The following is a 13,787-nucleotide window of genomic DNA, read 5'->3' as shown; positions in this document are numbered from 1 at the left end:
GTAAACAATTATATCCGAATGTAAAATGCATTGTGTAACAATGAATATATAGTTGTTATAATGTATTAACTGTGGTGACAATTATTCACGAGATTGTACAATGCATTATAAGGCATAATTAATATATTAAAACTAGCCTATACTTTTAAAATGCATTATACATAAAGGCTTTTAGCAAAGTGTTACCTAATAATTTATTAGTGTAAATATCTGTCCAATAAGAACTCAACCAAAAGCTCTACAGGTTCCTCACCCTTTGCATGTTTATTAAATATTTTAGCTCATTTATTTGTCATCGGCTACCACAGATATATTATTTACCATGTTTAAAGCGGTTGTATGTAAGATATTTTTAACCCTGTAATATAAGAATCAAAATCATTCTGATGGTGACTTAAGTTAAATGGCTTCTGTTTCTTTCCCACACTCCCATTAAAAGCGAACGAAATTCTGCGAAAAGGGCGGATTGCTTTACGGTAGCAACAAATGCAATTACACGAGCTCAACTGTAGGGGGCTCTAAAGTCGTAAAAAATACATTCAATTCTTTAAATAAAATCGACAATAAATAAATAAAATTGTAAAAATGTCCACAGGTTCTGTCTTGTACTAAGAATTCATAAATTCATGTAGGAAAAACATTTCAGTCTTTCAGGTTTTGTTGTCTTTATCTTTTAGGATTTGGGACAGCAAATAGCTATCCCCTCCTGGCAGCTACATTCCTAAGACCCCCATGGCACGTCTGTATCTTCAGTTTCCTGCGGTCCTCTATAGCTCCACATCCCTGCCAGTTTAAAGGTTCAGCAATTTACTGCAATCTAATAAAAGAGGCCTTGTACGGGGCTCTCATTGAGGTGGGTAGTTTCCCAACATTGTCAACTCAATGAATTACAAAAGAGGAACCGCTTTAATGAGTATGGAAGCATATGGGTAGCATTATTCAATTTGGGATGTAATATGCAAAATGACAATGCAATATGTAAAATGACAATGCATTTCTGTATTTACATTTACATTTTCCAATACATTTGTGCAACGTTTGGTGCAAAATGAAAATGAAAATTAAATTACATAAGTTTAATTTGCCATTTCATACACCAGTTTTAATATGTAAAATGAATATTAATTTTAACGCTTTATAAGTTGCAAAATTAAAATGAAAATGTATTACAGAAATGATTAGATATGTCTAACACGTTCAAGCAAAAACTGTGGCAAAATGATCATTTAAATGCTATTTTTCTTAAATGCATTAACACTCACAGTCAAGACACTTGGAATTGCATTTTCATTCAATGACCCGCAATGAATGTAGCAAAATTCAAAGTGCACATTGAAAATGCATTCCGAGCCGATCACATGTCCGCCCCCTCGCGCCCTGTCAATCACTGCTTGAACAAGGCGGGACTTACAGAAGGTCAGAGACTCAAATCTCAAGAAGAGGATTCAAGTGAGAGAACATGGACAAGACAGTTGTTCCGTGTATGTTTTGATGATTTCGGTTTATGGCTTGAATATTTCATTCGCACTTGTGGGTGGAGCAGAAACGCTGCTTTCATCTGATTGGTCGAATCGCTCCGCCTTCAGCTCGGACTTTTTATTCTTTCAGACAAGAATAAGAATCAGTGCGAGTGAAGCACTGTAATGTCTGAAACCACCGCTCACTGTTAATTAGCATAATATTTTAATCAGATGTAGCTGGGCACATAATTTGTGCTGCTGAGACCTGAAAGAGACCCCGTTAAATTATTGTGTGAATATTTTCCCACTGATAAATACAGTGCAAATAGTTCTGTCTCCTTGGATAACAGTGAAGTGGAAATAAATATAGTTAAATATATGAAACAAAATTAAATAGGATTTTTTGGGAAGGTAAGTCTGGCCAGTTATACAAGCAACATGAATTGGGTGAATTGGGTGAAACATTTAAGTTCTAGTCTGTGTCAATTACTCTCATAATAAATAATAATAATAATAATGTTAACTGTATTTTTCGGTATAAGTTACATCAGTCCAAAAATACGCCATGACGAGGAAAAAAACATATATAAGTCGCACTGGACTATAAGTTGCATTTATTCAGGACCAAGAGAAACATTACCGTCTACAGCCGCGAGAGGGCGCTCTGGGGTAGGCTACAGGAGCACTGAGCAGCATAGAGCTAATTTTACTATTTTTATTTAGAAATTTAACTATATTAATTTTTACAATTATTTATTAATGTCACACACACACACACATACCTAGTGCCTTATGACTTAAAAGATGAGAGTGGTAAATGTTACAGACATGGAACTGTTCAGTCTATTATTGATTTTTATTTCCACTTCACTTTTATCCAAAGAGAGAGAACTTGCACTGTATTTATCAGTGGGACAATATTCATACAAAACTACAACCTAGAAATAATTTGCAGGTCTCAGCAGCACGAATTATGTGCCCAGCTACATCTGATTCAAACATTATGCTAATTAACAGTGAGTGTAGTTTCAGACATTACAGTGCTTCACTCGCACTGATTCTTATTCTGCCTGAAAGAATAAAAAGTCCGAGCTGAAGGCGGAGCGATTCGACCAATCAGATGAAAGCAGCGTTTCTGCTCCACCCACAAGTGCAAATGAAATATTCAAGCCATAAACCGAAATCATCAAAACATACACGGAACAACTGTCTTGTCCATGTTCTCTCACTTGAATCCTCTTCTTGAGATTTGAGTCTCTGACCTTCTGTAAGTCCCGCCTTGTTCAAGCGGTGATTGACAGGGCGCGAGGGGGCGGACATGTGATCGGCTCGGAATGCATTTTCAATGTGCACATTGGATTTTGCTACATTCATTGCGGGTCATTGAATGAAAATGCAATCGTAAGGGTCTTGACTGTGAGTGTTAATGCATTTAAGAAAAATAGCATTTAAAGGATCATTTTGCCACAGTTTTTGCTTGAACATGTTAGAGATATATAATCATTTCTGTAATACATTTTCATTTTAATTTTGCAACTTATAAAGCGTTAAAATTAATATTCATTTTACATATTAAAACTGGTGTAGGAAATGGCAAATGAAAATTATGTAATTTTATTTTCGTTTTCATTTTGCACCTAACGTTGCATAAATGTATTGGAAAATGTAAATGTAAATACAGAAATGCATTGTCATTTTACATATTACATTGTCATTTTGCATATTACATCCCAAATTGAATAATGCTACCTATATGCTTCCATAAATGAGGGGGTATTAATTAGTGCAGGATTCTCTGGAATAACAGGGCTTGTTCACAATCAGGCAAAGTGACAAATATGTGGTGAGAGTGAATGTTAACCTGCATTCCAGCCTTTCCCGCTTGAATTTGCGGAATACCCATGCACGGATGCACAATCTTGTTTCAGCATATGTATGGCAGAATGACAGAGGAATCCAGGGGATGTTATGGTTCAGGATCACTGCCTTCTGGGTACCCAAGAGCTTATCTCCGTACTGATGATATGCACATGCACCCACACAGCACATGTGGCTTATTGCACAGTTAGTGTGTTTCCCTGAGTTCTGCACCGGAACACACAAGAAAGCATGCTTCCCTTACTTTTTTTCCACTCAGGAATTAAAGCTGTACAGCACTTGGCTGTGTTTTTGTTAAATGGATTATGTGTTATTTTGAGAGAAGGACTATCCGATTTTGTTAAGGCAACCCTCAATATTCCTATAGTTCTTATAGTTAGGGATTTCAGTAAACCCCTAACCCTATGAATCATTTTCAGCACATTCATATCGCAACACTTATGCCATATGCATGGTACTTCAAAATATGGAACATTTTTGAGAAGAGGTGAACTATTTGTTTTTATATTATATTATATTATTATACACTGTAGTATATCTTTATATACAAATTTGTCATCATAGTCATATACACCACTTTTTATATTATGTTAATGTTATAAAATGTATAATTTTTGTAATATTTCAAGATATTTATATTTGTATAAATATATTAAAGAGTCATATGGATCCCTTTCATTATATTGTACTGTGCTTTGCGTTTAAACATCTGAATAGTGAGATCTGCATGTGCAAGCATTACTTATATATACACATGTAAACAAAGTATAATCTTTTTAGAAAGTAAACTCTTAGTTTTACATAGATTTATGTTAATCTACTTAAAATACTTAATATACAATAATATAATACTGGTGGTTTTGTGTCCTTTTGAACTTCTGAATCAGAGTTTGGCATTTTCTTCTGACTAACTAAACACTTGATTTAGCATAGTTTTGTATTTTATATTACAACTACGAATAGAGAAACTGCAGAAAGAAATGTGTGTAATGTTATTATACATTTTGTTAAAAACCTTTACAGAACAAACAAACATAGGCCTATATAGTATGTTTTGGTGCTTTTTTGTTAGGGCCGTCCTTCAGAGATCTGCTCTTAAAACTCAGAACTGGACCCAGAGCAGAATGAAATAGCAATGCTTCATGCCTTACCACACTTGACTGAACAGCAAAAATGTAAAACATTGCCTTCAGTTACAGTGGATGGTATCGTAAGCAGTGTGGACCACAGAGCACAGGTCTGCTACAGCCAGAAGAACGTTTTTACTTTGCCCATTCTTTACTAATGCCAGCATTGTGCTGCTGATTTCAAACATGTTAAAAATAGAACAGAGACCCTCTCTCTCTTCGTTCAACTCTCCCACCCTGTCACTCAGACATAGCCTGACCATAAACCTGGAGATAAATCAGGAACCTACTGGAGGAAAAGCTCTTTACTAAACATTGCTCCTTATCTGAAACAAGCATACTCACACGTGTGCTGTACTGTGACGATCGGTAAGACAGATAAATGATAACCCAGTGGGTTAAAAACTGACTCATACAGTCTCATTGTGTTCTCTTCTAGCCCCGGAGGCCAGGATATCACTGATGGGGATCTGTGTGAGACCCAAACATCAATGATTGGTGTGACTGGAGGCCAGCGGTGAAGATGACCATATCCTCGTGGCCTGGAGTCTTATGCGGTTTAGCACACCGCCTTCAGTCGATGGCTGATTGTTATCAGCGTCGCTGTCTCCAGATCTCAGGAACATTTATCTAACGGACTAACGGACAGTCAGTTTCCAGGCTTGACATTCTGCTGAAGAGCCAGTAAGTGGTCTGAACAGTGCGTCTGTAGTTTAAAGGGATATGGTAGCCACCGATCAATGCTCTGTCATTCTGTCAGCCTCATCTTATTCCCAAAGGACTTTCTTTCTGCAGTGGAGCATAAACACAGAAATGGCACTATCGGTTTTTATATACAGTTACTGAAGATTTAAGCTCCAGAAAGGATGCAAAAGCACTCTCCAAGTGTCGTAAAGTGGTCCATATTTCTCAAAGCCATCTTTGTTGTTTGAAACATAACAAATTTAAGTCATTATTCCCTGATGTTTCTACTACTGCAATTGGATTATTGATTCAATGCTTTGAATTTAATTCAATGACTCACACAAAGCTATATACAGTATGGCTTTTAGAAGATATCAGATATATAGTGCAGATGTCAATAGACCACTTTTATGATACTTTGTGGTGCTTTTGAGTCCTGTTTGATGTTTGAAATTGAAAGGTTTAGTGTTTGTTCAATGTAACTGCATGCAAAAGAGCCACTAGGACAATCTTTTCTCTTAAAAGAAAATCACATGGGTCTGGAATGACATGCAGGTGAGTAAATGACAATTTGGTTAAATAATTTTAAATGTATATTATAGTTATCATATTTCTTAAGTTTCTCCGTATAAAGTTTATATGAGTTCAGACTATTTGTAATATAGTGCATGAATCACATGGAACACTTTATAATAATTGTGTGTCCTTTTTAAAGCTTGAAAGCTTTATTCCCCATTCAATTATATGGAGGGAAAAAAACATTACTAGTGCGATTCAATATTTCTTCTTTTGTGCTCCATCACAAGAGTGCATGGTTGTTCAATCTTATTCTTCACTGGACGATTCTTGTCATAAACATTGCAGTTATTTTCACATTGCTTTTTAGGCAAGTGGTAATTTTTGCATGCCAAAAATGCATGGGTTACGGCTCAGCATGGCTGTACAAAGGCACAGCCGTGACCTTCTGTCACCATAGTAACACAATAACAATCCCAACTCTGTTCTCAGTGTTGTGCCTGCAGAGTCTCTTTACACAAACAGCATTCTGGGTCTTCTCTTGGCAGACAGATGAACGGGAGCTGGAATGTAAACTGCAGGCAGATTTGTGAACACGCAGCATGTCATCTTTCTTTAGCACCCTGCCGGTGACATGATTATTTTTCCACTTTTCACTATATAACCCTCCAGGTTCAAACTGGACTTCTAGCTGAGTATTATTATTAAATAAAGAGTCGTGCAAGCTGAAGACTCTCTTGGACATCTAGGGAAATAAATAATGGTACAGCAAAAATACATTGGACGTGTTTTAGAGTTTCTAGTTATAAAAACGTATATGTATAAAGAATGTTTTTATTTATTTCAATGATCTATTGTATAATCATGTAACAATGTTCTTATTTTATATGCCTATGATGCATAAAAGAGACTTATGTTAATAATGGAAACAGATAAACACTCATAATGGAAGGGCCTTTTAATCAAATGCATACAGCACTTACTATTGCCAAAGGTTGATATGAATCATTGGAGCAAATATATAATAATAATACCCAAGAAGCCAAATTACTTTATTTGTTTCTTCTAGGGGAAGTTGATGGGAGCCGTTTTTCTGCACAAATGCCAAATTACTCAAATCCTGCCTCTACTGCTATAACAAGGAAATCCTCTTAATTCACCAACTGTTAGATCAGGAAGGAAGTACTAGAAACGGTTTTATCTTTGGTGCAAGTGCTTACGTACTAAAATACTTTTATGTTTCCCGTGTACCTGGATCCTGTTTTAACAGTTAATATTATATTATTTAAAAACTAATAGTGTCCTTTGGGCTAAAAGAGGAGCCACTATCTATGTCTGTTTTACATTAGCCTCTAATTCACGACCTCTAAATCTATGCTTTAATACTTCTAACAAGGAAAGAATGTTTAAAAGTAATAGTGGAAGAAACAATAGCTTCTAGGCAGTGAGTCCAGCAGATTAAAAACAGACTATAGGAATTTAACTGACTAAATACATAAGTGTTCAGTTTAGACTAAACTAAGAGTCTGTGTGTGAATATTGGACTGATATGATCATATTTTCTGGATTTGGTTGATCGCTGCTGCTGCATTTCCGACAAGCCACAGCTTATTTATGGAAACGCTGGGGCATCCAGCCAAAAGTGCATTACAATAATCAAGTCTTGAGCTTTTCTGCATCTTGAATAGAGATATTTGAAACGTATATTTATGAGGTCGAAAAACGCCGTTGTGAATGAGAGACAAAAGAGGCCTTCAAATGCTAATGCCATGCTTGCTAATAATATCACCCAGAAAGAACAACAAAGATGGCACACTGTATTTTGCCATTGTTAGCTCAGATGTGCACAAACAAGATATTAGAAATCTGTCAAGTAGAATCTATAAACCAGGTTAGTGCCAGTCCACAAATACCACCACGGTTCATTAACATCTTAAATATAAAACAATACATGACAGAAGACGAGGCACAAATGCAATGTCCTTTGTTAACTATATTCATTGATTCACTGATTTATTCATGCATGTATGCATTCAGCTGTATAAACGATTGTGGTTCAAAGATTTATTTTTGAATTAATATTCAACACCATTAAGAATAAATAATCCATTTATTGCAGTTAGTTGGCTACATGAGCCTCTGTTATTCGGATATTCATTGTCATGTAAATTCAAAATGATCACATTAGCATACAGACTGCAGAGCATCGTTTTAGAATTGTTCTTTTTTCACTTTTTCAGACCAACCTCCTGCGCTTGCAGTTTTTACTGCTGCTGACCTGTAAGTTGTAAGCTACATATAAAATTAATGTGGTTCATCACCATATCACATCAAATAGAGTCTGCTCTCTGTATTGACAAAAATATGTTGTCTGTGTGCAACAGGAAGCACTTGAAGTGGAACAATGCCTGCAGAACTGCCAGAAGCTCCAGGTGGGTGACGTAGTAGCTCCTCATCTGTATTGTTCTCAAAATGAATCTTGCCGTTGGAAAGTTTCTCTCACCTTGCAAAATTGGCTCTTTTAGCCAATATGGCAACTGTGGGATTTCCGCTCCCTTTCTCATCTCCTGGGACCCTGCTGAGTGACTATACTGGGAGACTTGAAGTTCCAGCTCTCGTTTGTGTATTTTACAGCACAATAACAACATCCAAATACAAAACACTTTCCCACCGAATAAAATGTGCGTGAGAACAACAACAAAAAGTCATCGTTTATAGGAACCTTTATTTTAACGTGCAGCTAATAATTATTTCCTAATGCCTCAACCACCTTAATATTTAAATGAGAAAAGTGAAACAAGTGACTAAAGATTTCAGTATTATTTAACACAATCTTTAACAATAGTATTCAATTATATAAGTCTAACTCATAAACATTGGAACCTTACACAAGGTTAAATATTCAAGGGTAAATAAAGGAGTGAAAAAGAGATGAAAAAAAAAATGAGACAAATAGTTCAAACCTTGCAGAGAGATATACAAGGACAACAAATTAATTCTGACAATGCATTCTTCATGTCCTGCAGGAAATCAGCACTAAATTAGAGTATCTCTCACTTCCCCAAGACTTCTTGTTGCAGCAGATCCGTCCAGTCTAAAAAAAGTCTCATTAACTCTTAACACCAGCAATCCTTTGTAGTGAGATTTTATCCAAAATGACTTTTTATATAAAAATATGAGCAAGTACCAGTATGAAAAAGGCTATATTTATTTGATTTTAAACAGTGAAATCAGTAATATTGTGAAATATACAATTTAAAAAACTGTTTTCGGTTTTAATATATTTAAAAATGTAATTTACTATATATAAATACACTACAAAAATATCTTGTATATACATACTATAAAATCTCAAAAAATATTGAACAGTAGACAATGTAGTCCAAATGAATCAAATGCAACAGAATGGCTTTTGCCTTTATCAAAATTTATTTCAATAATGTACTGAATCACAAGTACATTTGGATGTAAAACACCAGTCACAATTGCAATGAAAAACAGATTGAATTGCACAGGAACAGGTGAGAAATGTTCCGAGCAAAGTGGGCTGATGTAACAATGATCATGAGTTCAATTCCACACCCCATATATTATACTGACTGACAGAATTTAACTCCAAAACTCATTTCAGTATTCCATTGTCATCCATTATTCTACCCATATGACAAAATCTTTTCTTCGGATTAAAAGCTACCCTTGTGCTTAAAGTAGTCTAAACAAAATGTCTGGCTGGCAGTGATAAATAGGACACAAAGTTATATTTTAGGAAACTGTAAAAAAGGATATGACTACAATAAACACTGAAATGTGATAGAGGATGAAGATCACACCCACTGCCCCAATTCACTTTTCAGAATTTACTTCTAACTCATTTACTGAGTTCAGCAAAGGCTGAATTGAAGATAAAACTGTGTAGAGCACCAGAATACGGTCTTAACTTAATTCTCAATATATCATATTTTGAGGCTTTTGGATTCATGAATGAAACGAAACATTTAGGTGTTTGAAAATAAAAAGGTGCATTGCTTGTAAAGTAGTAGACTAATCAGATCCAAAAAATCAAAAGGTAGGTCATAACTGTTAACTTTGCAGCTAATAAAAAGTAGTACAACGAATAGAGCAGCTTTAAAATCACATGATATTGTGGTGATCAGAAAATGCTATGAAGTGTCCATGCATGAATCTTTGGGGTGATGGTAACCTCATGGTTAGGAATCAGTTCTGGTAAACCAAAACCTGCAGGTTCAATCTCATGTATAACTCAGCAAGACCTACTTTACTGTTGTTATGTCATAAAGCAGCCTGTTTAATTCCACTGGCGCAGAACCTGTAAATTCTGCTTTATAAACTGCCTTGAATGAAACGAAGTTGCATAAAATCCATTTACTGAAAATAAAGGCACCCAGACCCAAACTTCATCATTAATAGACATTTAGCTTAATGGGAAATCACTTTAATATACCTAGCTTCTCAAAATACATTTCAGTGCACTCATAAAACCTTCATATACATGCGTTTCTCCTTCAACATTCTTTTTTCTTCATTCAAACTAACTGTGACAATGATGGGACCACTTTGATCGAAATTAATATACATGAATCACAGAAATAAAATAATAATAACATTCCAGTCATGTTAACGGAATCGTTCACCCAAAAATGAAAATGTGCTGAAAAAGTACTCACCCCCAGGTCATCTAAGATGAAGAGGAGTATGTTTCTATATTGAAACAGATTGAAAGAAATTCAGCATTACATCATTTGCTCTGCAGTGAATGGGTGCCGTCTGAAGAAGAGTCCAAACAGCTGATAAAAACATTAATAATCCACACAACTATAGTTCAAAAACTAACTTCAAACGGTTTCTTTTGGCTAAAATACTCTAATAGAGGATCCCACCTGACAGAGTCCTCTATCCATATATTATTGCTTGCTCCATTAAAAAAAGTCAACCGGTCTGACTCAGAGGAGAAATATGCACAGATCAAGCACGGTTTAATAAAGCACTTCTGAACAAATATTTTCTTGTTTTTAATCAGCTCTTTGGACTGTTCTGATGAAACTCCTTTAAATCTTGAATGGCCTGAGGGTGAGTGGAATTTCATCCGATTTTCATTTTTAGGTCTACTATTCCTTTAAGTCCCCTCCAAGAATCTTCTGAACTCTAAACAGTGTCTAAAACAATAAGATAAATATGCTTTTCTTTCATTCATTCATTCATTCATTCAGCTGTAGTCTCACCAGCCCATGTACACAGGCATTTCATAAAACACTTCATATCTGACGGCCCAGTAACAGTATCAGTGGTCCATATTAATTCATCAACTGCAAACGTATCTGCATGAATTTGCTTTACTCTCTGCTCTCATTGTAGTGTTTACACTATTATGAATTATTATGCATCATTGCACAATTGGTATCACAAAGGTAGTGTAACCAAACCTTGGTACGAAAGCTCACATATATTAATTAATGCTACATTGCCAATACATCTAGACAACTCAAAACCTTTAAGCCATCTTTCATTAATGCATATCAGCAATTTCATCCCAGCTTTGACTTGACCATCAACATGTCAGTACAACTTTACATATGCAGAATTACAGTATATCTCTGACCATCTCAGGAGCGTAAATAGCTGCATTGTTAGCATCGGAATAGTCCAAAATCTCTCCAGAGGAGCCACTGTGTGGGATAAAGAACAGACCTGAGAGAATGTCATGGGAGTCAGGCTGTCTACACAAACAAGAGGACGAGAATCGAGATTAGTGTTGAATTATAGCATTCCAGGGAATTTCAGAACCCTTCTGCATACCTTCATGTTGACTGAGCCTCATTACTGACATTCTTCGAGCCATCATCACCTTGGCTATTATTACTATGACACTGCTAAAAAGGTAGGATCCTAGACTTTCTCCATGAGACTGGGAGAGTTGATCTAGAGGTCACATGGTGTCAAAAACAGCATGGAAGCAGCACATACTGCTGCCGTTAGGTGCATAAGGCTTTATATTCATGTGCGTCTGCTCATACTGCCACTAAATATTACACTGAGCACAAGCTCAGAAATGTGGTCAGCTAGCCACTGATGAAAAATTGATATGAAACCAACAACAACAACAAAAAAACATACATAAGACATGCAATGCTGCCCACTTAAGAAACTGCAAAGACAGCATTGGAGGTATAACAGTAACGCTGCAAAACTTCTGTTCTTGACGAGTATTTTTGTCTAATTTTCCAGTAAAATAGTCTAAAACTCCTTCAAACAAAATACATGTACAGTACATATACAATTTAAAACTACATAAAGAATTGTTTTCAATAATATAAATTTGGGGTCTGTAAGATGTTCTTACATTTTCTTTTAAAGAAGCCTCTTATGCTCACCGATGTTGCATTTACTTGATCTAATACAGTAAAAAACTGCAATATTGTGAAATGTCGTTACAATTTGAAATAACTCTTTTCTATTTTAATATATTTCAATCTGTAATTTATTCCTAGGATGGCAAAGCTGATTTTTCATGATCCTTCAGAAATCATTCTAATATGCTGATTCTGAATACATTTGTTTCAGGATTCGTGGATTTGAAGTTCATAAGAACAGCATTTTTATGAATTTGAAATCTTTTGTATCATTATTAGTCTTTTATCTAGTTAAAACAAGCGAAACAATCTTCCAATGCAGTAAGAAATACAAAATTCACTAATATTTATGATATGAGAACAAGTCTTAATATCTTATGCAGTAGTGTTGCTTCAAGTACATTTATCTGGAAGTTCTACTGGAATATTTGACTGGAAAAAAGCCAAGAAATACTAATTCAAAACTCTTTGTTGCAGTGTAGTATACACTTTGGTTTTTTGTTAATTGATTCATCATGGTTTTTTGAATACAGGTCCACAAATACTTTAAAATACAATCTTTTAAATTGATTATGGTGCTACGATTAAACAGAAAACAATAGCGAATTTTTGAATAATTATATCTACGAAATAACTAAGTACAGTCAGTGGTACTTAAAGGCAAACTATGAAATGTAGAATGAAAGCAGTTTAAATGAAAGAATAAATGATCTTAAGGGTCTCGAGCCTGTTATTCAAATGAAAGCAGGTCAGGGTGGGATTCTTCGTTCTCCAAGCTGAGGGTCCGGTAATCCGCTGTGCCATTCCCCAACAATTCCCCCTCAGTGACGCTGATGCGGCAGCCCCCTTTCCCTGGACACGGGGTGGAAGCCATTCTAGTTTCTGAGCTGGCCAGTTTCTTTGGGTCCAGATTGTCTTTGTGAATGAGATCTGGAACCGAGAGCAGCAGCTGTGACTGATCAACCCCCTCCGAATCTTTCTGATCCGTCACCACAGCTGTGGGCTCGTTTTTCAGTTCTAAACCCGTCGCCTTCTCCATCTGGCTCTCGACACGGTTGCCGGGTTCTGAAGGTTTCTCAAGGCTGGACTCTTCAGGCCTTGATTCAGGCTGAAGCTCAGCTTTATCTTTGGGGATCTTATCAGGTGAGGAGACGAAGGAGGATTCTGGGGAGGCTACCACGGGGTCAGAGGATATCATCATGTCCTGGGTGGTCTTCAGGGCTCGTGGGAGACGCTTTTTGCCGGTGGGAGGTGGGGGATCTAGCCGAGGGAAGGAATCCAGGGAGATATGACTGTGTGAGAGAAAGAAAAAGCAAAGACACAAAGTGATCATGCAAGATAAGAATGGACCACAAAAGATCAGAGCAAATATGTGGCCTGAATTTCTTTATTCTCTAACACGGTGACCCGAAATGATACTTTTAAAAAGTAAAGATTTCAAAGACTACCAGCAACTCGTTCTGATATTCCAGATATTTCCCTCTGTAATACAAGATCACACTTCATTTGAATTAATCTTATTAAAGGTACATTTTAATGCACCGATTGAGCCTAGAGGGAAAGGGGGAAAGTAAACAGCAGAACGGGCTTTCGGTTGAATGCAGAGGACCATTTTTGGGCAGGATAAAAAAAAGATTTAAAAAAAAACAGCTGGACAGCTTCGCCGTGTTTCCAATGGAGGAAAGTTAAAAGAAATTTGATTGAACTTTGGATTGATGAAAGTGCGCTTAGAATGCGAGCTCATTGGCTACTGC

General features: G+C 36.1%; 1 protein-coding gene across 1 annotated transcript in view; it reads right to left on the bottom strand.

The window, feature by feature from the left end:
* Positions 1–9,071: 9,071 nt before the first annotated feature.
* LOC127959818 (carboxyl-terminal PDZ ligand of neuronal nitric oxide synthase protein) overlaps positions 9,072–13,787 on the bottom strand; it is a gene marked incomplete at its 5' end in the record, with an annotated part of 40,335 nt that continues 35,619 nt past the window's right edge. The window contains 1 exon segment of the mRNA XM_052559204.1: positions 9,072–13,325. Coding sequence (XP_052415164.1) covers positions 12,764–13,325 — 562 coding nt within the window.

Source organism: Carassius gibelio, chromosome B6 (genome assembly GCF_023724105.1).
Source record: "Carassius gibelio isolate Cgi1373 ecotype wild population from Czech Republic chromosome B6, carGib1.2-hapl.c, whole genome shotgun sequence".
NCBI lineage: Eukaryota > Metazoa > Chordata > Actinopteri > Cypriniformes > Cyprinidae > Carassius > Carassius gibelio.
This window is presented reverse-complemented; position numbering and strand designations above follow the sequence as displayed.